General features: G+C 56.1%; 1 protein-coding gene across 1 annotated transcript; it reads right to left on the minus strand.

Moving 5' to 3' along the window:
* ZNF777 (zinc finger protein 777) lies at positions 1 to 23,146 on the minus strand (the record flags this gene model as incomplete). Its single annotated transcript, XM_084230702.1, has 6 exons — positions 1 to 1,154; positions 5,189 to 5,440; positions 15,309 to 15,422; positions 17,733 to 17,859; positions 18,796 to 19,692; positions 23,030 to 23,146. 6 exons carry the CDS (start codon positions 23,144 to 23,146, stop codon positions 1 to 3), a joined length of 2,661 nt encoding a protein of 886 aa, XP_084086828.1.
* Positions 23,147 to 23,451: the final 305 nt, after the last annotated feature.

Raw genomic sequence — 23,451 nt, forward strand, 5'->3', positions numbered from 1 at the left:
TCACTCGCCCGTGTGGGTCCGCAGGTGGTACTTGAGCGACTGCTTGTAGCGGAAGCACTTGGCGCAGTGCGTGCAGGGGTAGGGCCGCTCGCCCGTGTGCGCGCGCTGGTGCTCCAGCAGGTGGTGCTTCTGCGTGAAGCGCTTGCCGCACTCGGCGCAGTGGTAGGGCCGCTCGCCCGTGTGGATGCGCCGGTGCTCCAGCAGGTGGTGCTTGCGGATGAAGCTCTTGCCGCACTCGGGGCAGGCGTGCGGGCGCTCGCGCGAGTGCACGCGGCAGTGGTTGGTGAGCTTGGACTTCTCGCTGAAGCTCTTCTCGCACTCGGGGCACTTGAAGGGCCGCTCGCCCGTGTGAGTCCGCTGGTGGCGCAGCAGGTGCGACGGGCGGCTGAAGCTCTTGCCGCACAGGCTGCAGATGAAGGAGACCTCGTGCTTGCCGGCGTGCACGCGCTGGTGGATCACCAGGCTGATGTGCAGGCGGAAGCTCTTCTTGCACTCGGGGCACGTGTAGGGCCGCTCGCCCGTGTGCGTGATCTGGTGCTTGGTCAGGCTGGACTTGTGGCTGAAGCTGCTGTCGCACTCGGGGCACTTGTAGGGCTTGGGCCCGCCGCCGCCGCCCGAGCTGGGCGACTTGGGGCGCGGCTTGAGCGCGTGCTTGGGCGCGAAGCCGGGCCCGCGCTCGGGGGACGCGTAGCCGCCGCGCGCGCGGTGGATGCGCTGGTGCAGCGTGAGCTGCTGCTTGTGGCGGAAGCTGACCTCGCACTCGGCGCACGCGTAGGGCCCCTCCTTGATGTGGCCGCGCTGGTGGATGATGAGGTTGATCTTCAGGCGGAAGCTCTTGCCGCACTCCATGCAGGTGAAGGGCCGCTCCCCGCGCCGGTTGCGCTGCTGCTGGCCGGCGCCGCCCCGGCCCTCGCCCAGGTGGCGCTCCCCGTGCGCGGCGGGCGCCAGCCGCTTCACCGCCGGGCCGCCCAGCTGCAGGGGCGGGGGGCTCTCGGCGCCCTCGGGGGACAGCTCCCCGGGCAGCGGCGGCGGGTACATGCCGGCCTCGTACCTGGCGGACAGCGGCCCGAGGGCCTGCAGGTGCTGCGGCAGCTCCTCCTCCTCCTCGTCCTCCTCCTCGTCCTCCTGCTCCTCGGTTTTGATCACGATGCCCTCTGCTCGGCGGGGAGACAGACACGTTAGCGCGGCCGGCGCCCTCGCCTGGGTGTGGGCCCGCCGGGGCCCGCCCTCCCCTGGCCGCACCGACTGCAGAGCGCGGGCCCGGTTTGGTCTTTTTTACGAATATCCAACCCCCCCTTTCCCTCCCGTCCCCCTCGGGGTTTCTCCCCGGGCAGCAGGAGGACGGCCTCCTGGGGTGGCAGGCGGCACTGCTGGGGCCCTCTCTGGGTTGCTGGAGCTGCAGCCACAGGAAAAGCAGCAGACCGAGGTGCCCGAAGTGGGCATCCTTGGGGGTCTACCATGATCTGAGGCCACGAACACCCCCTTTTCACCTAAGCTCCTTAAGGGTTGGGTTTCTACCACCCCTAGCAAAAGGGTCTCGATTCATCGGGCTCAACCTGTCCCCTCTGGGGGCTCCCATCTGAACTCCGCTCAGCCCCCCTGGTCTATATCTGTCCCCCCTTTGCCTTCCTCCAGCCACTTCCCCTCCACGTCTCCAGAGGGTGCCCATCACTTAACTCCCAGTTCCAATTTTGTCTTCCCGAATCTCACCTGCCCAGGTGGACGACTCACCTGCACAGTCTGACTCTCTCAACCCAGAAGCTGAGGTGAGGGGTCCTCTGCCTCTCCCCATGGCTCTGGCATGGGGTGCTTGGCACACGGGAAGTGTTCCCTGAGCACCTGGCTGACAGGTTCCTCCTCCTCCCCGCCCTCCACCCTCAGCCTGCCCCTTTAGGACCGGGTGAGCTCTTCCCAGGCCCTGCGGGATGCAAGTCTTTGACCCCAGGCTGAATGTTCTTCAGCGCAGTACTCAGTCCCCTAAGCGCTCCTCCCTGGGAACTCTATTTTTAGTCACTGACTTTGTGTGACCTGAGAAAGTCACTCCTCCAAGCCCACCTGTGAGAGGAATCATAGCCTGCACTTGCAGAATTCTTACATGCCAACAAACAAGAACTTTTTCAAAGCCCTACACACCTGTTCTCTTTTCATAATCACAATATCTCATTACAGGGAAAGTCAAGCAAGACTTACCCCCATTTCATGGACACGGGCATCTAGGCCCAGCGATAACCCGTGATGTTGCCAAGTAAAGGAAATGAATTCACGGATCTTTGCGGAGCTTGCGATCTAGCCTGTCCCGAGACCACAAGAGGTGGGAACCGGCCGTGCTGTGACCTGGCCAAGGTCTTGTATGTCTGAGTGACTGTCACTGCCTCGGAGGCCAGTGTTCAGGCGAAAGCGCAGCGCCAAGAGTCCCAGCCTAGGCCTCTGGCCATAGGTCAACTCTGCCTTGTTTCTGTGAGGTTTCTTGGCAGGAAGTGACCAAGAACAGACTCAGGACAGGGGCTGCAATAGTGAGGAGGGGGGAAGCAGCTTCAGAGGTTGATAGGCAGTCATGTTGGTGCTGATCTGAGAATGAAGGCTGTTTGTGAAAGACAGAGGGGGGACAGGGCCTAGGAAGATCGAAATGCTCCTGGAGCATCAAAGTGGTTTTCTTTATGAAATAAGCTGACCCTAAAATTCAGGACCCAAAACCCCACAAAGTACTGTTTAAGGATCTACTAGAATTAATGAGAATGCTCAAGGGTACCTGAGGCTTCTCTGAAGGAGCGGTAGCTGGGCATAGTCTTATAGCCTGCCTTGCATCCCCCACGATCCTTCTCTGAAGGACAACGTGGGGTATTTTAAAGATTCCAGGAATACTGGGAAAATAAGGAGCTAGATGTGTATCTTTCGAGCAAGAAGGCTGTCCGTGATATTACTAAGTGCAACAAGGGAAACTGCAAAGGAATTCTCTATGGAAAAAAATGGAGAAACATTTTAATCAACCTAATACTTAAGAAACCTAACTAAAGTGGACACGCATACATTTCTAAGTATATAAATAATACATAAATTGATATGTGTAATGTCTTTTACACATGAGCCAAAACATCCACATAAAAACTGAGGGGGGGCCTCCCCGGTGGTGCAGCGGTTGAGCGCTGGGTTGCAAAGCTGCCCGCAGCCTCTGCGGCGCCGGTTCGATCCCCGGCTGCTCCCCGGCCACCGGAGGAGGGTCCCGCATGGCGCGCAGACCTCTCCTGCCGCCCGCTGCTCCCCTCAGCAGTGTCCTTCGGTCCTTCTGCCTGCTCTGCTCCCCGCTCTGGCTCTGGTGAATTCTCTCACCCTCCCGCGCTTCTGACTGTACCCAGTGCTTGTATACATAAATAAATAAATAAATCTTTAAAAAAAAAAACAAAACTGAGGGGGAGGTGATGGGGGGAAAAAATAACTGATACTCAAGCGAGTTCTATCAAATTTGCAAAAAACACACTTCCTGTCTTATACATTATTTTTCAAAATACAGAAAAAAAGAACAAAAGCTTCCCAGTTGTATAATCTTGTTTCCAAAACCAGGTGAAGAGGATTCAAGAAAAATCGATTCATTTCATTCATGAATATAGTTGTAAAACTCCTGAATAAAATAGTAGCTAATTAAATCTAATAGTATATTTAAAAAATACACCATGATAATCAGCTAGGGCTTTTCTTAGGAATGCAGGGACAGCTTGCTATGCACCCATGCCCTTTCTGGTATCCTCATGCTCACAAGGAGCAAGGATATGCAGAATGGTATGCTGAAGCTTTATAATGAAATAAATAGGTTCAACCAGAGAGAGACAGTATATTCATCATTTAAAAAAATGTAATACGTGCTCTCTCTTCAAATTATAGCACAAAGTAATAATAATCAAAACGGTATGGTATTGGAATAAAATAAACACAAATCAGTGGAACAGAACTGAGAGTTGAGAAAAAACCCACACTAATCTGGACAGTTGATTCACATCAAAGGAGCCAAAAGCATACAATGGAGAAAAGGAAAGTCTCTTCAACAAATAGTGTTGGAAAACTGGACAACCACATGCAAAAGAATGAAACTAGACCACTATCTCATATCATACTGATATTCATTCAAAATGAAATAAGGACTTACACATTAAGACCTGAAACCATAAAATACACAGATGAGAGGCTTAAGATATGGTCTAGGCACACAATGGAATACTACTCAGTGATTAAAAAAAAATAAAGGGTGAATTCTTGCAATTTACAACAACGTGGGCCTTGAGGGGATTATGCTTAATGGAACAAATCAGAAGAACAAGACAAAACCAGCTGATTTCATTCATACATGGGCTATATAGAAACAAAACAAAGGAACAGACAAAACTGAGCCAAAACCAACCCTAGAAATCTGACTTCAGAACTGAGGCTAAGGGAGGGGGTGGGGGTTGAACAAAGGAGGGATGGGTACAAGGGACTGTGGTGGAAGCCTATGGGTGCCTTGGTGGTGTGGTAACACACCTGAAGTGGTGTGAACCTGTACCCCTAAAACATATACAGTGTTGTAAACCAATACCGCCTCAATAAAAACAATTAAAAAAAAAAAAAATAAAATGGTGCAGGCCTCCCTGGTGGCGCAAGCACTATGAAGCAATCCGCAGCCTCTGCAGCACGAGTTCGATCCCCAGCTGGCCAGGGAGCTACCCACATGGCACAGCAGACCACTCCTGTCTCACCCGATGCTCCCCTCAGCTGTGTATTTCAGTAGATCTGCCTATTCTGCTCCCCACTCTCTCTGGTGAATCCTCTCACCCCTCACATCTCTGGCCTATACCCCAGCTCTTGTATGCGTAAATAAATAAATCTTTTAAAAAAATAAATAAAACGGTGCTCTCCAAGTGTCAGTCCAGGCTCTACTGTGAGGTCAGAAGGATCAAGGACACACTGGGAGATGGAGCTTCAGTTCTGCACTATCCTATGACCTTGAAGAATTTTCTAGACTCTCTGCCTATAGAAGGAAGGGGTCAGTGAGATGATGTCAGATCTCTTTGGGCCCCATCTGGCCTCATCCCAGTATGTAGCACCTTCCTTCCTAGCCCAGAGCCTGAGGGCTCTGTGGCCCCCGTGCCCCATAGGGCCCCCCAGCTGGCTGGAGAAGCGGCTGGCAGGAGGCGGTCCCTGCAGCCCCCGGGCCACTGACCTGCGCAGCCCCTCTGCTGCACCAGCATCTGCTTGAGCTCGCTGAACTCGCCCGAGCCCTCAGTGGACTCCTCCAGCGCGCCGTCCTGCTCGGGCAGGTCCAGGTCCGGCTGCTCCCCGCACGGGTCCCCCAGTTCCGAGTCTGGGAAGCCGTGCTCCTCCACCTGGCCCATCAGGGGTTCGGGCGTCTCCAGGCTCTCCGAGCCCTCATCATTGGTCTGCACCTCGATCTTAATCACGATCCCGTCATGTGCTAGGGGGCAAAGATTTGTAACAAATAACAAATAAGTAAATAAAAAGCATTTAGAAATATTTCTAATTCATTCCCCCTGCCCAGGGTTCTGCAGCTTGAGAATTCACGTTCACCAACTCTTATCTGGGCGACTGGGGGGCTGCAGCACCGGGTGGGCGGTGCGCAGACATGGAACCTTCTGGGCATTCTGTAGCCTTGAATACCAGCACAGCCTCGACGCCTGCTTTGTTTCCCCTGACCCCTAGGATGTCTCACAACTTGTAAAACAGCACCAGGGGTTATTTAGAAAAGGCCCAAGGCGTGGCCTGATGCCAGCAAGTTTTTCTCTTTCCCTCAGCAACCCCCCCCCACCCCCCCGCGCCCTTCCAGCCCCCTCACCCCAGGTCCAGCACCCAGACCAGGGACCTGCCCACCCCGGCCCAGGTCTACACCCAGGGGGTGCGCAGGGCCGGTTTTCAGCTCAGCAGCGGCGCTGACCCGGGCATTCGGCACGTTGCTGTTTCTCAGGGCAGTATTTTTTTTCTTTTAATCCGCCTTCCCCGCTCACTCCCCACTTCTTGGAGGCGAGAGGGAACTGTGTAACTGACTGGTCTTCTCTGTCCTCACGGAGCTATTTATTACCCAGTCACAAGTTTTTATTTTCTGGCCAATTTTGACACTTAACAAAAAAAAAAAAAGACAGTCCTCCCGGCTCCTTTTCCCACCCAAGGATCGTGTAAAAATGCCCTCACGCCGGCCTCGCCAGGCGGCCCCTGGCTTTCAAGAGCGGTGCAGACGTGGGCCCTGGCGATTCTGTGGGGTGTCAGCGTCCCTCAGTGGGGAACGTGCCTTCTGTTCCCCGTCCTTGTCTTGGAGGACAAGGCCTCGCGCATCTGTGTCCTTGTGTCCCCCCCATACAGCGGTGGTTTCTTCACGAGCCCAGCAGAGGGGCCGCGGGCGTCTCTTCCACCGACGTGCTATCGGGCGCTGTCCAGCAAGACGATTCCCGCTGCTGCCAGCCCCGCGCCCCCGCACCCCCGCTCCCCAGTCAGAGGGTGAGAAGCCGGGACGCCTGAACCCCGCTTCCCTGGCTAGGGGAGCCGGGCGTCATCTCTTCTGATTCCGCGTGACCTGCGCTTTGCCCGCGGCCACCGGCAGAGCCCCCGATGCCTGCTGAAGACAATCCAGCTCCAGCGCTGCCCTCAAACCTCCGCCGACTGGGTTCATCATCAACCTTTTAGCATAAACGTCCTTAAAGCCTCATGGCACGAAGTACGCCCCTCTCTTCATGGCTTCTGGGTTTTCTTCCCTAGCTCAGGGGGTCTCCCTGGTGCTGGGCGCTTCACCGGCCTCCCAGGTGTCCCTCCAAGGCTTTTATTCTCGGGCTGTTTACAGGTTCCCCTGATTTCCTCCCAGACCAGCAGAGCTGGGGTGCACAATCCCCCGGCTGGGCATCCACGCCGTTGTTAGGGGAGTTACCGTATGCAGCACACACGCACCCTCCTCCGGCGTCTGCTCAGCAGGTGGCTGTGGAGGCCCGCAAAGCGCTGTGGGGTGCGCTAGGGCCTGGGCCACATGGGCCACCAACACAGAGCTCCCACCCTCAGCCCGCTGACGTGAGGCACCCACATGACTGTGCAGTGCAGGGTGCCCCAGGTCACAGCACCGTGCACAGAGGACGCTGGGCACCAACAAACTAAGCCCCCAGCCCCTGGCCCCCGAAGCAGCCTCCTCGCCCCATCGCCCAGCTCCAGGGAATGGAGACCAACAGCCCCGCTGACGCCACCACCAGAGCACGCTGGGCTGGGTTCTGCTCCATCGACTTTCATCGCTGCTCACCTGGGAGCAAGCAGCCCGGGTGTGAGGCAGCTGGAAGGTCCTGGGCTGCATCCCCACAGCCTCCAAGCAGATGCGCCACCTCCCCTCAGAACTGAGTCCCCAAAGATGTCTCCAGCCCACTCTCTCACCAAAAAAGATAACGTCGCCCACAGCACGCCCCTGACTTCCGCCCACTGGAGCCCAAAGTCAGCATCCGCCTCCCCTTTCTCCTCAGCACCCCCCCTCACCTGCGCCTCCCTGCTCTCCTGCCCTGCCCACTCCCCCGGGGCTCCCCTCTCCTCCCGCTTCAGTCCCTCCCTCTGCTCTCGAACTCGAGGACTCCAGCATCAGGAAACATCTAACTTCACAAACTCCTCGGAAGATTTTGCTTGTCTCCTCCCTACAGTGATTAAGGACGACGTGCCCCTTCCGGGTAAACACAGAAAGTCACAGTCACTGCAGTCACTGGAGATGTCGTGCCCGGGGGCCCTGAAGACCAGCCACCCCCTCCCCCTGTGCTGCCGCCCATGGCCAGGAACCCCGGCCATTTTAAACCATTATTCACTTCAAAATTACATGAACAGGGCCTGCTTTGAGAGTTGCAATTTAAATCATCCCTTTTCACCTCGAACTTCTATTTCCATCCTGCTCTGCCCACGGAATCTTATCCTAATAGGACATATTTTTATGCTTCGAATCTTACTGATCACCTCACCTACCACTGCCACAAAAATGAGTCTGTAAACCAAAGATTAACTTTGCTTTCATTCCCACGAACCCCAGGGCTCCGAGTGTTCATCCCCCTGCACCCCCATCACTGTAGAACGAGCCGCAATCATTCAAGGTGGGAACAGAAGTCCTGCTGGGCGCGTGTCTCTCCCAGGGGTGGGCTGGGGCCCGCCAGCTCCCTTCTCCGAGGATGAATATTCTCGTGGTTTGGCGGGTTCAGGGTGAAAGCCACCCCTCCCTCTCGTGTGTACATCTCATCTGGGGAGTGGCTCATCCACACTGGGGTGCGGGGGGGCCGGTGAGGTCGTTTGGGGCGCATCGTGCCTGTCTTTGAACTTCCGAATGATACCGTCAGGGAGCACAGGGTTAACGCAGCATCGCAAGCTGGTCATTATTCTATTACCAGCTGCCATCTAAATGAAGTTCTTTCAATTTTGTTGGGCAAAAAATTGTGGCGAACAGTGGAACTTGCCAAGGTGTTCACACCAGCTTGGCTGGGGGGCGATGCGCCCACCCCAACTGTTGGCTTCGAAGAGACACCCCGACTAGGACAGGCTGGCAGGGGCTTCCCCTTTGGTAACTAGACCGACCCCCTCGGCCGACCGTGTGTCCCTCTCGGGGAGTCTGCTGTAGCCTCAAGGGCTGGGATCCCTGCCCCCTGCCCCCCATGCTCCTACAAATGTCACGTAAAGCTCTGGTTGAGCAGAATCTGCTCCTCCCTGTGGGGGTTAATTCGCATACGTGCAGCATTTACACATTTGCAGGCTTTTGGCGGCTGGTTAGACCCAGGGAGGCCTGTTGCTCCCGCCCCAGATGCCGACAGAGCAGTGACAAGCAAACTGCACTTATAAACAGTCGTTTCTGCACCCAGTAGGAAGAATGAACCACAGACGCACACATCGAGTACAGTTTATGGCCAAACTAGCATTTCAAAGCAGGGGGAAAGTCTGGAAGAAATGGGAGTGGACACAGCTGGCCTCCGAACTAGAAGCAAATGAACAAGTACCCGCACATATCTCTCAGCCACAGAAATGACGGATGGAGCAAGAATTCAGACATAAATAATGAAATCATACCCACGGTAGGAGAAAAACACAGATGACTTCCACCGCCCGCAGCTGACCGGGGCCACCCTGAGCCTGGGGCCACCCGAGGCCCACCTCGAGGACACAGGGAACACTCAGAGCTACACTCAGCCATGATCATTCTCTGTTGTGCCTTTTTATTGGAAATACATTTCTGCGGCTTTGCTGTCACATCACCTGACACCTGTGATTTGGCTGATCATCCCGGCGGTCACTTCCTTTTCTGAGATGCCTGGGAAGGGAAACATCCAGCCTACACGTTGTTTTCAAAGGTGCTAAATGTTTGTGGACATTCAATTTAATAATAAATAAAGCAGAGTGTTAGAGCTGTAGACACTTAAAACGTTTAATTATTTACATTCTATAACTTCTTTTTTGTTTTCTGGAGGAAAAACCACCTCCAGTATCAAATATTTTTCTAGGTTTTTGAAAAGTTTATAGGCTCAAGGCCTGTGATCAAAATACTGAATAAAAACAGGCTGAGGAAGTATTTCTACACTTGACATGAAACCCACACCCCATAAAGAAAAATGACTGGTGAATCTGAATACATAGAAACTTAAAATTGATAAATTTGAATGCCTAAAAATTTGAAAGAGCTGTACCACACATATACACACACACACAAACACTATATATATAAAGCCAAGTTAAACTTGGAAACATATTTGTATCTGTAAAACAGACAAGAGGTAATATCCTTTTTTTTTAAAAAGCTTTTACAGATCAATACTAAAGAGGCAAGTAATCCAAACAAGAATGGGCAAAAGATAATTCATAAAATAAGACCCACTCGTGAGCAGTACAGGGTTTCAAAATCGCCCCATCATCTCTTTATGGAAGTCAAATGAAAACATCAAAATACTGTCTTTTCTACCTAGCACTTCCGCTAATAGCAAAAAGGCAAATAATGTCTCCTGCCGGCTGAGTGTGGGGGCCGGGCGCGTGCACTGAGGAAGGTGAATAAATCAGCACCAGCGTTTTGCATGGCGCCCGCTACTGTCAAGCCTTGAAAGGGTATTCCTTTGACCCAGGAACTCTCTGAGGCAAGTTTCAGGCAGGTACACGAAGACTTCTTCCTAACGGATCTTCAGTGAGGCCCTGAGATGTGTGAGCACTCTAAACACACGTCGGTGGGGTTTATCTGAATCAAGTATGAAATCAACCCAGAAGACCTTGGCCTGCTATTTTAAAAAGGGGGTGATTCACACGTCAAGACACAAAGACAGACGACTGAAAAAAGTTGCCAAATAATGCACTTCTTTGTTGTTTTAGTTTTTTAATGTGTTTGTTACTTAGTCGAGGCTGAGTGTGTGTGTGTGTGTGTGTGTGTGTGTGTATGTGTGACTATGCACATAAATTGCAAGGGACAAATTGTTGACTTGAGAATCACGTGGGGCTTTCACTTTTTCTGAGCTTTTTCTTTTTGAATGATGTTGATGCAACTTTGGTTTCACTGGCCAGTGAAAACCAGTCAACGTTTCCGACCAGCTCAGAGCGAAGCATTGACAGCTGCCACTAGTGTTCCAACTTCCCAGGCCTGCACTTCGTCAGATTTTTAAACTGTATATTAATTTTTTAAAAAAGTTGTATCTGTGCATAGGCCACAGGGCTGAACGCGATCTTTAAAACTTGTTTTTTAAAAAGCACCTCTCCACCTTCCTGCTTCCCATAGGCAATCACTTCAGTTTTTCTAGCTGACTCCACCTTACTGCCCTCGGTACCACGCTCTGCAGATTTTAAGCAGATTTCTAGGGCTGGTGGTGAGGACCTCTCTTCCCCATCCATCCACAGCTCCTCCAATTCCTCGATCCTTCCCAATTCAGTCTGTGATTTGGGCTGGAGTAACAGTGGGTATTTACATTCTTAGTTTATATGAATGTTATTTAAAATTGAGCCATGCCCTGTGCTCTAAGAGCTTTTCTTTGCCTGTAAACTTTCTTGCTTTCCTTGGGGCTAATAAGTCTTTTGCTTAGTTTACTGTTAATGATCATTGTCAGTTCAAAACCCACCCCCTGCTCCGCAACTGTCCTCTCAAAACATTTAAACATGATGGATATTTCTGTTTCATCTACTCAAAGAAATTTTTTCTGGAACCTTCTGACGTGCTCAGCCTGAACCAGTCGCTTCCAGGTGAACAGCTGTCTTCTCGGGACACCCCCACCCCCTCCTGGCACCTGAGTATTCCCTTTGCTTCCCATGTTGGGGTGCCTAACACCTCTCTCTTGGCTTACATCCTCACCTGGCAAAGCAGTGTCTCTCCCAGCTTGAGAGAAGGAGACCTCGAATATCTCAAAATGTCTCCATTTCACACTCATATTGAATGAGAACAGTCTGGGTAGACAGCAAATTCTAGAATGGCTGGAAACTGTTTTCCAATTTATGGGCACTGCCCTACCACCCGTGGCTTCCGATACCACTAACCGGCCTAGACGAGCCATTGCCCATCCTGGGAGCCTGCAGGGCTTGGCTTGGTCCTCGGCGGCTCTGAAATTCCCCACTGAAGAGCATAGGCATGGGGCTATTTCACCCGTAGATCTGGAGAGATCTGGAGAGTTCTCCAGCACTTTCAATCTAGAAAATGACATGCTGGGGGGCCTCCTTGGTGGTGCAAGAGGTTAAGACGCAGCCTATGAAGCTATCCGCAGCTACTGCAACAACAAGAATTTGATCCCCGGCCAGGGAGCAACCCACATGTTGCAGAACTCTCCTGTCTCCCTACTGCTCCCCTCAGCAGTGTATTTCCCCTCAGCAGTCAGTCTGCCTGTTCTGTTCCCCACTGTCTCTGGTAAATCCTCTCACCCCTCACATCTCTGGCCTGTACCCTAGTTCTTGTATGCATAAACAAATAAATCTTAAAAAAAAATTAACAGGACCTCTCCTGGTGGTGCAGGTGGTTGAGCGCAGCGCTGTGAAGCTGTTCACAGCCTCTGCAGCAAGAGTTCGATCCCCGCCAGCCGGTGAGATTCCCACACGGCGCAGCTGATCTCTCCTGCCTTGCCTGCTGCTCGCCTCAGCAGTGTATTTCAGTAGAAATGGCTTCCGATACCACTGACTGCTGTTCTGTTCTGCTCCCCACTCTGTTTCTGGTGAATCCTCTTACCCCCGCACCTCTGGCCTGTACCCCAGTTCTCGTATGTATAAATAAATAAATCTTTAAAAAAAAAAAAAAGAAGTAACAGGTACCGATGCCGTCTCCACCCCCTCACCTCCTGCCCTTACCTCCCTCCAAACAGGCTCCCCACCCCCCATCTCTCTTGCTGAGGTCCCCATATGCAAATCGGACACCAGCTCCACACTCCGCCCCAATGACCTACAGTGGAGCACAGCACCCGCACCGCCAGCCCCCCACTTCCCCAAAGCTCTCTGCTCACCCACCCAAGACGGCCACCCTTGTTTCCAGCCACCTCCGGGTGCCTGCGATTCCTCTGCTTCCTTCTCTACTAAATCCCACAACAGCCCCAGGTACACGAGAATCCATCACGGAGGCTACTTAAGTACCAAGGCCTGTCCCCCAACACATGTCCCCCAGTTCTCCAAATCTGCTCTAAAGTCAGGGCCCCCAAGGCATGGGCTGGGCCAGAGTGGCTCCACCGGCACCAACCCAGGTCTGCTCTCACCCAATCTTTCTGCAGCTGACTCCCTTACTCGGCTGCTCTCCGACACCGTCTCCTTGGTGGCCCACAAGTGCCTAATGGGTGCCAGTCGCTGCTCTAGGTCTGAACCTCCTCTGTCCCCCATCTACCTCCTACCTGGCTCATCCCTGCACCTTCCTATCCCACACCCCACCCTCCACGTGCTTTGCAGCCGAAGGAGCTAAGTCTCCACCTGGGCTGGACCAGGCCTCCTGCTGGAAAAGCCTGGGGCCTCCATCCCGGCCCTTCCCGTCTCCCTCTGTGAGCCTCCTGGCCTCCGGTCGCTGCCCTGGAGGCCCCACAGGACCTGCATCCTCAGGCCGTCCCCGGCTCCTGGTCTCACCAGGCCCTCTGGCATCTGTCTCCAGCCCTGAGTGCACGTGGACCCATTAGCACGGCTGGTGAATGCATTTTTATACATGGGGTGTGTTTTGGTTGTTACTATCAGTCGTGCGACACTGCCTGATACAAAAAATAATTGACGCACTAGATAAACACACACAGGAGAGACATACGGAACCGAAACTCCTCGTCATGACGTCTGTGGCCAGAGGTCAGTCTATCAAACTGTGACGTCGAACTTGTACATCTCAGCCCACATTTTGGATTCTTTCCCATGCTATAGATGCTCAGAAAGGAAATCAGTCGTAGATCATGTACTTAATATTATTAATATTTAAAATAACAAAAATCTAATTATCACTATATATAATATATAAAATATATACATTTACTAAAATATTTAAAACCTGCTTTAATAGGTTTCATCCAACTGCTTTTTAAAAAGTCAAACTATACACGATGGGCGGGAAGCTGGATTCTGGCCAGGCCTCCTGGGTCTCTGCTTCACTCTCTGCTCACCTGCCAGGGGAACACGCGGCTGGCGCTCCGACCCTCCTCACGGGTCATGCGTATTTGAGAGCAGGGTCAGTATCAGGTTCATCCCCAGATCTTGCCCTCAGGCCCTTAGGGGTCCAGACCGGAAATAACAGTTTCTGGAGTGAGTTTCCTTAGCCAGTTCAGAGCATCACAGTGCTGGGGGGAGCTGGGATCATGAAAATCCTCTGCTGTCCAGACTTCTTCCGCCTGGTGTCCATCATACTTTGGGGCCCAGCCCAGGGCGGCTCTGTGGCCTCCATTCCCAGGAGAGCACACGTGGACAGACAGGCCACCGCTGGAGATCAGAGCTCCGGCCGCTGGCCACCACAGCCACTCCGCCCTCCTGCCATCCAGGGCCCGCGGGGCCTGTGTGGGTGCCACACAGTGGCAGCAGTGGCTCGGCCTGGGCGAACAGAACACACCCAGCTGGGCAGAGCGGCTTGGGTTGTTTGTTTTCCATTCAGGCCCCATCCTGTGGGGACCCATGTGTGACCAGGGTGTGGACAAGTAGACAGAGGATGGGGATGGTCACGCCTGTCCCGGAGCCTTTAAGAAGATGCGAGGAGAGCAGCACTTGGCATCAATCCCCACTGGGATCCACCTGGATTTCCACCACAAAGCCCTTCCCACATTCTCAGCCCTCTGCCTCCCGCGCAGCCTCCTCACCCCTCCTACTATGAGGCCCTCCATCCCACATGACCCTCTTATGGCTGTGGCCACCGAGCTGCTCTGGTCAGGCCTCGCTCCTCCCAACAGAGCCCGCTCCCCACAGCTGCCATTCGCCCCCAATCCCTGTGCTCATTTGTTTTCAAGTCCCTTTTTTTTCCTGCCAGGATAGATTCAGGACCAGCCTCTCCCTTGATTTAAATCTCTGGAATGTAAGGACGCCGACTTCGCCGGCACTCGCCCTTCCGGGGTCTGTCTCTTCCATGAGTCACCTCCGCGCTGGTCACCGGTCGCCACTCCTCACGGCGCTCCAGGCCTCCTCCTCGGTTTCTTGCAGGTCCCAGAATCAATGGCTTCAGCTCATAACAGGAGCTGGCTGTGCGCCCCGAGGCGTCTGCTGACCAAAGGCCCTGACCAGCACTGAGGTCGGGGATCCGCTTCCCCAGGAGAACGTGGAGGTGATGGGTGCAAGTCCAAAGGCAAGGCCACAGCGGGAGCCGCGCACCCCGAGAGCACGGCAGTGCTGGGGTGCAGAAGGCACCTTGGAGCGCCCCTGCCCCGGGATGACAGCTCTTGTTCACCTGGCCACAGACAGGTCAGCCGCCACACCAGGCCCACGATGCCAGAGCCATCTCCTCTACAATGAGGACACAGGCCTCCAAAAAGGCCGGTGACTAAGGTCTGGCAGTAAGCAGGGAGGCGGGATTCGAGGCAGCAGCAAAGGCCTGTGCCAGCACTTGAGCCCCACACCAGGTGCTGCCTGCACCTCCCCACTGCCCCATCTAACTGCCATCTAACGGACACCCCAGGACGCGGCACAAAGCCTGTGTCTGTGTCTCTCCCTCCTCTGCCCAGTGACCACCTTCTTCCCGTCCCGCTGTTTCCTATAGAGTGAGGTGACACGCGGTCAGGTCAGAAACTCCCCGAGACACTGAGCCACGTGCTCCTGTCGCTGCTCGGGCTGAGGCAACGCAGCAGTGCCCAGCCCCGAAAGCCTCCTGACCGCACACTGCTCGCAGCACCCTCCGGGCCTCCCAGTAAGGCAGGAGTGGGCGCCAGGCGCCTGGAGTCACTCACCGGCACTGGGGTCGGCGGGCGGCTCGCCCTCCTCGGAGTCCTCCTGCTCCTGCATGGTCGGCCTCTCCCCGCGCTCCATCTGCGACATGAGGTCTGGCTTGGAGATGGCGTAGTCTGGGAGACGGAAGGAGAGGAGACAGGCTGTGGGACGAGGTTGCACTGGGCGCTGCAGAGCCGTCGCCCGTGTGTGTGAGATGCCTGAAGCAGCTGCCCACGGCCAGCAGTGTGGAAGGAGACGGCTGATTTCCCAGCCCTTTTCCTCAAGGTATATGTGCATGCGCAGGTACACACTCGTGTGCTAACCACGGGTGTTTCCCTGCGGGACCAGCAGTGGGCCCCTTGCCACCAGTAAGCTGGCTGCCTGGCACCTGCACTCCCAGGTGCTCGCACGTGCACGCACCTGCTCGGGCTCTGTGACAAGTGTAGGACCTGGCTCTCGGCGCCTCTTTTCTGAGATGACAGACAGAGGAAGGACAGTGGCTGTGCCCTAAAGACAGTGGCCACGGGCACCTATTTGTTCTGTACCTGATACCGAGGACAGGCCACTAAGTCCAGCACTTGTGGCTCCGTGGTGGCCGCAGGCGTTGGGCACATTTCCCAAGCAAGTGTCTTGATGCCCACGTGCTTCCCAGGCTGCACGTGAAAGTCCATCACTGCCTGAGGGGCCCTCCATAGCCAGGTAGCCAGGCACCCCCTCCTCCCAAAGCCTGGAGGACAGAACCCCCATCCAACTCAGGCCCATGGGGCCACCCCCCGACTTTCTGCCCATGTAAAGGAGCTAAGTCCTCAGGACTGAAGAAAAACAGACATCTGGGGAAAAATTAAATGGAAATTATACTTTAAAAAACCCTAGAAGCCAAACAGAACATTAATGGACTTGATTACATTGAAGAAATTTAAAGTTTCTTGGAAAAAAAGCCAAAGGTGAAAACACTTGGAGGAAATAATGACACACACCTTTGGCAAAAGGTTAACACCCCAGTCCTATATACAGAGCCTTCACAAAGAGCAAAACTTTGAAAAGCAAAGACAGGCGTTGGCGCTTCACAGAAGGAATGCCAGCGGCCAGCAGGTACAGGCAAAGATGCCCAAGGACACTGACCACCAAAGAAATGCACATTAAAATAACAAGGTGTCACCGTTTTATCTGTCAGAATAGACAGAAGAACGTGGGTTTGGGCTGGGTGAGGGGGTGCCGGGTGTGGGGGGGAGTTGCCGTGGCCCTGAGGTTGTAAGTGCTCGCCCTCCGGCCGCCGTGGGCCACTCGGGATGCTGTTCGAGGCTCCCCGGGTGCCCAGTGCCCAGTTGCGCTTACGGCAACACCAGCAGGGAGAAGACAGCACCCGCCTGCTGCTCAGCAGCCCAGACAGGCTGGGCCCTTAGGGTGCCGGGCCCTCGGGGTGCCCGAGGTCTTTGGGAGCACTTCTGCAGCTCCAGTAGGGGAGATGAGTGAACAGGCCCACTTGTGCAAACCATACACCGCATGTGCACGCATCATGTGTGAGTGTGTGTGGTGTGAGAGTGTGTGCGCGCACACACAAGGAGGAACACGGGCTGGGGGTTCACGGTGGTTACCTCGGGGAGTGGCACTGGCAGGTGGGCTTGCTCTTTATTATGTAAGTCTAAATTGTTGAACATCAGTTTTGTACAGACTTGAAAAAAGAAAAACATTAAAAAGAGTAAAGTTAACCCACCAGGGAGGATTGTGTATTTAAAATCAATAATTCTAGCAAGAATCAAGATTTCTCTGCAACAGCTGTATTTAAGGTTTCTCTAACTTTTTTTGGGTGCCCAAGGAGTTTCCCACGTCAGAGAAAAGGATATATCTAAAACCACGGTATAATTAGAGTATAATTATACTAAAGTATAATTTCGCAGGTTTTCATCCTTAAATACTTTTATAAGCAAAAATAACAAGAATCCAGAGGCTCTGGATTGAAAGTCATTGAAATTGTGATTTTGTGGGGCAGGGAGGGGGGCACCTCCAATCTCCCTGGGTCCCAGCCTCCTCCCTGCACATGGGGACAAGATGTGGGGGATGAGTCCCTTGCGGGGGGTCAGGGCCCTGGAAGGTGAAGCGGGCACTGACACCTGCCCCTGCCCCAGGCGTGAGTATTAAATGATAAGACTCTGGCAAAGCACCGCACCACGTTTTGCTTAATAATAGTTTGCAAACTAATTTAAAAAAATATATCTAGAGGCCACGGGGGAAATACATACAGGCAACAGGCCATGCCACCTGGTGGTGCTGCCCTGCCTGCCCCAGGGGTGCCCCGCAGAGTGGGGTCTGCTCGGCACAGGGGGCGTCGGGCTCACAGCTGTGCTCTCTAAAGCCCAGTTTCCCTTGCTTTCCCCAGGAGCCCTGGGTTCAGAAGGCCCAGAGCTTCCAAGTGAACCGCAGTCCCCAGGGTAGGGTCTTCTTACCCATGGAGACCAGGGACTCATAGTTGCCCCGCATCACATTCTTGTACAGCTCCTTCTGCCACTCGGACAGGTTCCCCCACTCCTGCTCCGAGAAATGGACGGCGACGTCATCAAATGTGACAGGGACCTGCAACCACACAACAGGCTCAGCTCCGCCAGCTGGAAGGTTGTCCCGGCCCACGGCTGCCAAGTCCCGGGGCAGCAGGGCCCCGCCCCCTGGCCCTGGCCCTGGCTCCAGCACCTCTTCCAAGGACTGGAGCGGGAAGGCCCAAGGCACAGCTGTGGGGTCACCAAGGACCGCTCTAGAAGTCCAGCCAGGCTTCCGGGGAGCGAGGGCCTCGGCCCAGCTGCTCCTCTTCCTAAAAGGACAATCCTCGATGCTGAAAGGGGTCTTGCACCAGAAGCAAAGGCCCGCCGGGGAACATCTAGTGAGGTGGACGCTCGGGTCCCACTACACACTAAGCCAGATCCTGCATCAAGAAGAGCCCGGGGGATTCCCAGCCACATGCGATCCGAGAGCCCTGGCCTGAGACCAGGGTCGGGGTGCTGTGGCGGGCCGTGAGGAGGCTGCAGCACAGACATGCATAAAGTAAACCTACCCGGTTCAAGTTCCTGCAGAATCTTCCAGGAAATAATACGAACACCTAACTGTTGAACAGTTTTTTCAGATCTCTCTTGAAATCACATTTCTACTGCCACTACCATGATTTATGGTTCAACCCATAAAAGCCTTGAGCTGGACAGCGCCCCGGAACATTTCACTGAGTTGTCCCTCCACCTCCAGGTGAATGCTCACCCGGTGACTGGGGGCAGTGGCCCATCGCCACTGCCACGGGCCGACTTCTCCCCCAGACATCACAGCCTGGACGCTCTTCCACGCTGACACGCCCGGTCGCCAGATTTCTCTGCTCTATTAAGCTGGGAAACGTCTGATCCCGGCATGTCCTGTTCTTGGTTCAGCACGTGGGCGACCGGGCGTCGTTCCCTCCCCCTGAACCGCTGCTTTGCCTCCTTTCACATGAAAGCCCTAAAACACGCCCAGTGCAGGTTGGGATAGGCTCACCTTGGGAACTTCTCCGTTGCTGCCGGGGGGCAGCCGCAGGATCCAGAAGTTTCTGTTCTTCAGCAGGTTCTCCATGTTTTCCAGCCGGCGCTGCAGCAGCCCGTACTCCTGCAGCAGCGTCCCCAGCACCACCCACTTGCTCTCCAGATGGTTCGCAAACTCCACGGCCGTCTTCTCGCAGTCGGCTATCTTTTTTTCGTTGGTGCCCGTCCTGCCCTCCAGGGTCAGGAGCCGCATGGCCTGGGCCTCCAGTTTCCTCTCCACCGCCTGGACAGCAGCCCACACGGCCAAGCGGGTGATCTCTGCCGTCGGCAGGGGCGTGTCCTTCTGGGCTGCGGACGAGAGCTGGAAAGGGGTGTCCTTTTGGGAAACCGGGCTCTGGAGCAGGGGGTCCATGTCGGTCTCAGGAACCGTGGGGGAAAGAGTCAGAGGGTCTTTCTCAGGAACCTCGGGGGAGTGGAGTGAGGCTTCGTGATGGTGGGACAGCAGTGAGGTGTCTTGCTCAGCAGCTGGGGGCGGGTACTGGGTCTCCTCTTGGGGTGTCAGGGGGCCCTGGAGATGACCTTCTGGCCCAGAAGTGGCAGGATACAGGAGTGAGGGTCTCTTCTGGAGCACAGGCGGCATCCGGCCGGCAGTCTCTTGCTTGGGCACACCAGGTGTCTGAGGCAGGGAGCCTTGCCGGGGCCCAGGAGACAAAGAAGGAATTTCTTTGGGGGGCAGAACACGGGATGGGAACAGAGTTTCTCGGGGGAGCCCGGCAGGGGCCTGACGCGGGGTCTCTTCTTGCAGGACGTTGGGGAATGACAGAGGTGATGAGCGCTGGGTCTCCATGTCCAGCTGCTGGACCTGTGTTCGAGGAAGGAAGGGAAGGACAGGGTTGAAGGCCACTGCCTCCAGCTGGCAGAAGCACAGACATGAATGTCTCCTGGAGACCCTGGCTCTGATTTAGACATCGATTATAAGACTATTATCAACAAGGAAAGACTGTCATGCCACCTTCTGCTTCTCAGAGCCACATCTGTGTGCACCACACACAGCTCCTGGGCACCCTCCTGGGAGTGTGGTGTGGGCGGGGGGCAGGCCCGGCCTGGAGCTGCACCTGCACTTTCCACCCTGTCTGTGCTGAGAGCCGCCTGTGTCACCCCAGCCTGGTTACTGGACCTCTCTGTTCTCAGTGACGTCCTCCGTAAAGCGAGGATAATAGCAGCTGACGTACCTGCTACCTCATGGAGTTCTGAGAACCCCGAGCGTTAAATACACTCAAACTCTGTCCATTCCTGGAAGGGGGTGTCCTTTTGGGAAACTGGGCTCTGGAGCACGGGGTCCATGTTGGCAGATGGCCCACTGCGGGGTGGCTGTCCGGGCTCAGGGTCCCACCCTGTGGCTGAGAGGGGCTATGGGAGGACCGGCGGCCTGGAAGGGCTGGAAGCAGCCTCGAGGCGGTCAGTCCTGGGGGCTACCTCAGGCCAGTGGGGACTAGAGCCAAAGCACGGTCTGACTCCTGGGGTTCCAGCGGTTCATGCTCCACCTGCTCCCCACCTGCCATATCCACGCTGAGAGTTCTTGGGTCACCAGGGAGAAGCCAAGGCATTCTGAGCGACCAGCTTGCCCCTGCCTACCCAGTCACCTTTATGGGCAGTGGACAGGATTTCTTTTCAAACAAGGTCTGTCCATTTCCTCCCAACCTTCCTTCAATAAACCCACTGAACGGCCGGTCACTATGCGCCATCCACACGCCAGCTCCACAGTAACCGGAACCCTCATTTTCTTCAACTGATGAGCATAACCCAGTGTCCAGTCTGACATTTAGTAGGTGCTTAATAAATGTGTGCTGAACGCACGCACGGTCTCAATTACTGGATACCAAAGAAAGTTATGATGCAGTGAAGTCCCTTCAATCATCTATCAAGAACTCCTCTACACCTTCTTGCATCTTCCACAGCCTTTTCCTCGGTGCCCTCACTGACGGGCGGCTCGCACGACACAGCACCATACTTCTTAAACCAAGGATTGACGATTTAAGACCCGGTTTAGGTAAAAGGTTTCTGCTGCAGCAACCAGATGCGAGAGCTAATTAGTCAGGTAAGAGTAACAATTACTCAGCATTTATGATGTGCTGGAACTGGGTTCAGCATTTTCAAAGGTTATCTTATCTAAACCTCACAAAACCCTCTGAAAGAGGGACAACTCTGGTTATTATCCGCACTTCACATATGAAGATGCTACAGCTTGGCCGGGCTAAGTCGCTCGCTCAAGGTCACGCAGGCTCTGGCCTCAGCACCCGCACTGCAGGTTACTGGGGTCTCTTGTATCAGCCGGGTGTGCGTTCTGAAGCCTGACCTCTCAAGTGCAGACGCTGGGAGATGAAAGGCCTGGGGAGGGTCTACCGAGGGGAAGGTCAGCTGGTAAAGACATTTCCACTTAAAGCCGGGCAGGGACCCCTCCGAAAACCCCATCAAAGTCATGGCTTCTCCCTCGCACAAAAGCATCCGTGGGCACAAGGACGAAACTCTGCAACAGCTCCAAGGGGTTCAGAGACCCTTCAACCTGAAGGCCCATGACCAGCTAAGCCGCTGCTCACCCCGGGAAAGGCTGGACAGCCCTGGGGTAAAGCTCAGACAGGGAAAGTGAGCATCAGCTTCATCTGTCCCCACAGCGGGATGAGGGTATTTGCCTACAACTAGTAGGAAGAAGAGAAAAGCCCCGGGGGCCACATTAGTCTCCCTGAGTAATACAGGGTTTTAATGGAAACAGTGAACAAAAAGCGCCAGTACAGTAAATAAAGTCAGCAGAGTAAGACAGCTTTCCAGCTAGTTCAATCAGCGCTCAAAGGAAAATGTCATTTCTTTGCTCTGTATCATCAGATGTCCCCATTTCCAGCTGGGGAGACTGGCAGAGGGATGAGGGGCGCACAGGAGCACGTCCCTTCCCCCACACCCCCAACAAGAACCCCTGGCTAGAATTTCATCAGTCCCAGTAAACAGGTGGCTCGCTTTTACCCTAAGCAGATATGGCCAAAGAGAGGGATGGAGCTATAAAAATAATACCTCAGATTTAAAAGCTCAAACTGTTGGGGGGTGGGGGGGGCAGAATTCTGAGCCATGTGTCATAGCATTTACCTCCCCCATGTAGCCCACGTGGAGGAGGCCTCCAGGACTCATGCATGCCACATTAGCACAAAAACATCGCCCGCAAATCTGACTTCTCAAGAGCGCCGTGTCACTTCCCTGTTCCGGCCCAGCGCGGTTCCCCCAGAATTCTGTACCTCTCAAGGGCCCTGGACGCCTCAGCCCCAAGGTAGGCATTTAAAGATCGTCAACTAATTTTATTTATTTTTCCTAGAGCTCTCCTGAGTGATGATTTTTAAAAAGGACGGGGAGGCTTGTGACAAAGTCAGTGATGCCCACCCCGTCCCTTCCTGCACAAAACGGGAAACTGAGGCTGGCGCGCCGAGCCCCAGGCAGCCACCCTTCCCAGCTCGCCGGCTGCAGCGCCCAGGCCGGCTGCGGGGAGGCCGTCAGGCCGGCAGGCGCATTCAGCAGACCGGTCTGGTCCGCCCTGCGGAGGCATCAGCCCCCACCCCTCAGCAGCTCGCTCCCCGGACCCCATCTGTCTGGACGCCCAAAGTTTGGCTGGGGGCCCTCCTGCTGCAGAGGCCGGAGGCCCAGGCGCCCGGCCCGTGGGTCACCTGCCCCTCCGCGGGGCCGCTCGGCCCCCGCCCGGCTGTCACCCTCCCCCCCCGCCCCCCCCCACCCCCGACGGGCCGCGTCCGCCGCGCGGGCCCCAGCCCCTCAGCCCCTCAGCCGCCGGCGGCGGCGCCCCGGCCGACCCTCCCTCCCCGTCCAGGCCCGCGGCCCGGAGGCCAGCGTCTCGGGGGCCGCGGGACGTGGAGGCCTCGCTACGTGACCTTGGGGCCCGGCAGGGCGGGTCGCCGCCCGGGGTCCGTGCCTCAGTGTCCCCGCTCCGCGAAATGGGGAGACCGCGTCAGCGCCGCGCCGGCCGCCTGAGGCCCGAGCTCTGCGCCAAACGCGCCGCGGCAACCCCGACGGACGCGGCGCCGGCCCCGCCGGGAGCGAGGCGCGCCCGCCCCGCCGCCGCCTCCGGGCCCGCGTGCCGGCCAGGCCCCGGCATCCCCGCCGCCTCGCCCGGACGGCCGCCCGCCGCCCCCCCGCGGCCGCCCGCCGCCCCCCCCGCGGCCGCCCTGCCCCCGCGCCGCCGCGCCGCGGCCCCTTACCGACACCCCAGGCCGGGCCGCCGAGCCTGGGGCGCGCAGGCCGTCCCCGGGGCCCCGAGTCCGCGCGTCCGTGCGCGCGCGGGCCGCCCTCACCGGAGCCGGGGCCGCCTCGGCCATGGCCCTCCGCGGTCCCGGCCGGCCCGGGAGTCGCCGCCGCCGCCGCCGCCGCGCGCGGCCCCACGCAGGCCGCCCCCGGCTCTCCGCCCGCGGCGCCCGCCCGCCCGGCCTGCCCCGCCCGGGCTCGCGCGCGGCCGTCGGGCCCGGCCTGCTCGGGGCGCGCGGGGCGGGCGGGGACGGAGCGGCCGCGCCGGGCGGCGGCGTCGGAGCGGGGCGCGCGGCGGTGCGGGCGGCTCGGCCGGCGGCGCCCCGGCCGCGAGCTGGGCCCCGGCCCTCAGCCCCGGCCCCCGGCCCGCGCGCGGCCC

The sequence above is a fragment of the Talpa europaea genome (genome assembly GCF_964194135.1).
Source record: "Talpa europaea genome assembly, chromosome: 3".
NCBI classification, from domain to species: Eukaryota; Metazoa; Chordata; class Mammalia; order Eulipotyphla; family Talpidae; genus Talpa; species Talpa europaea.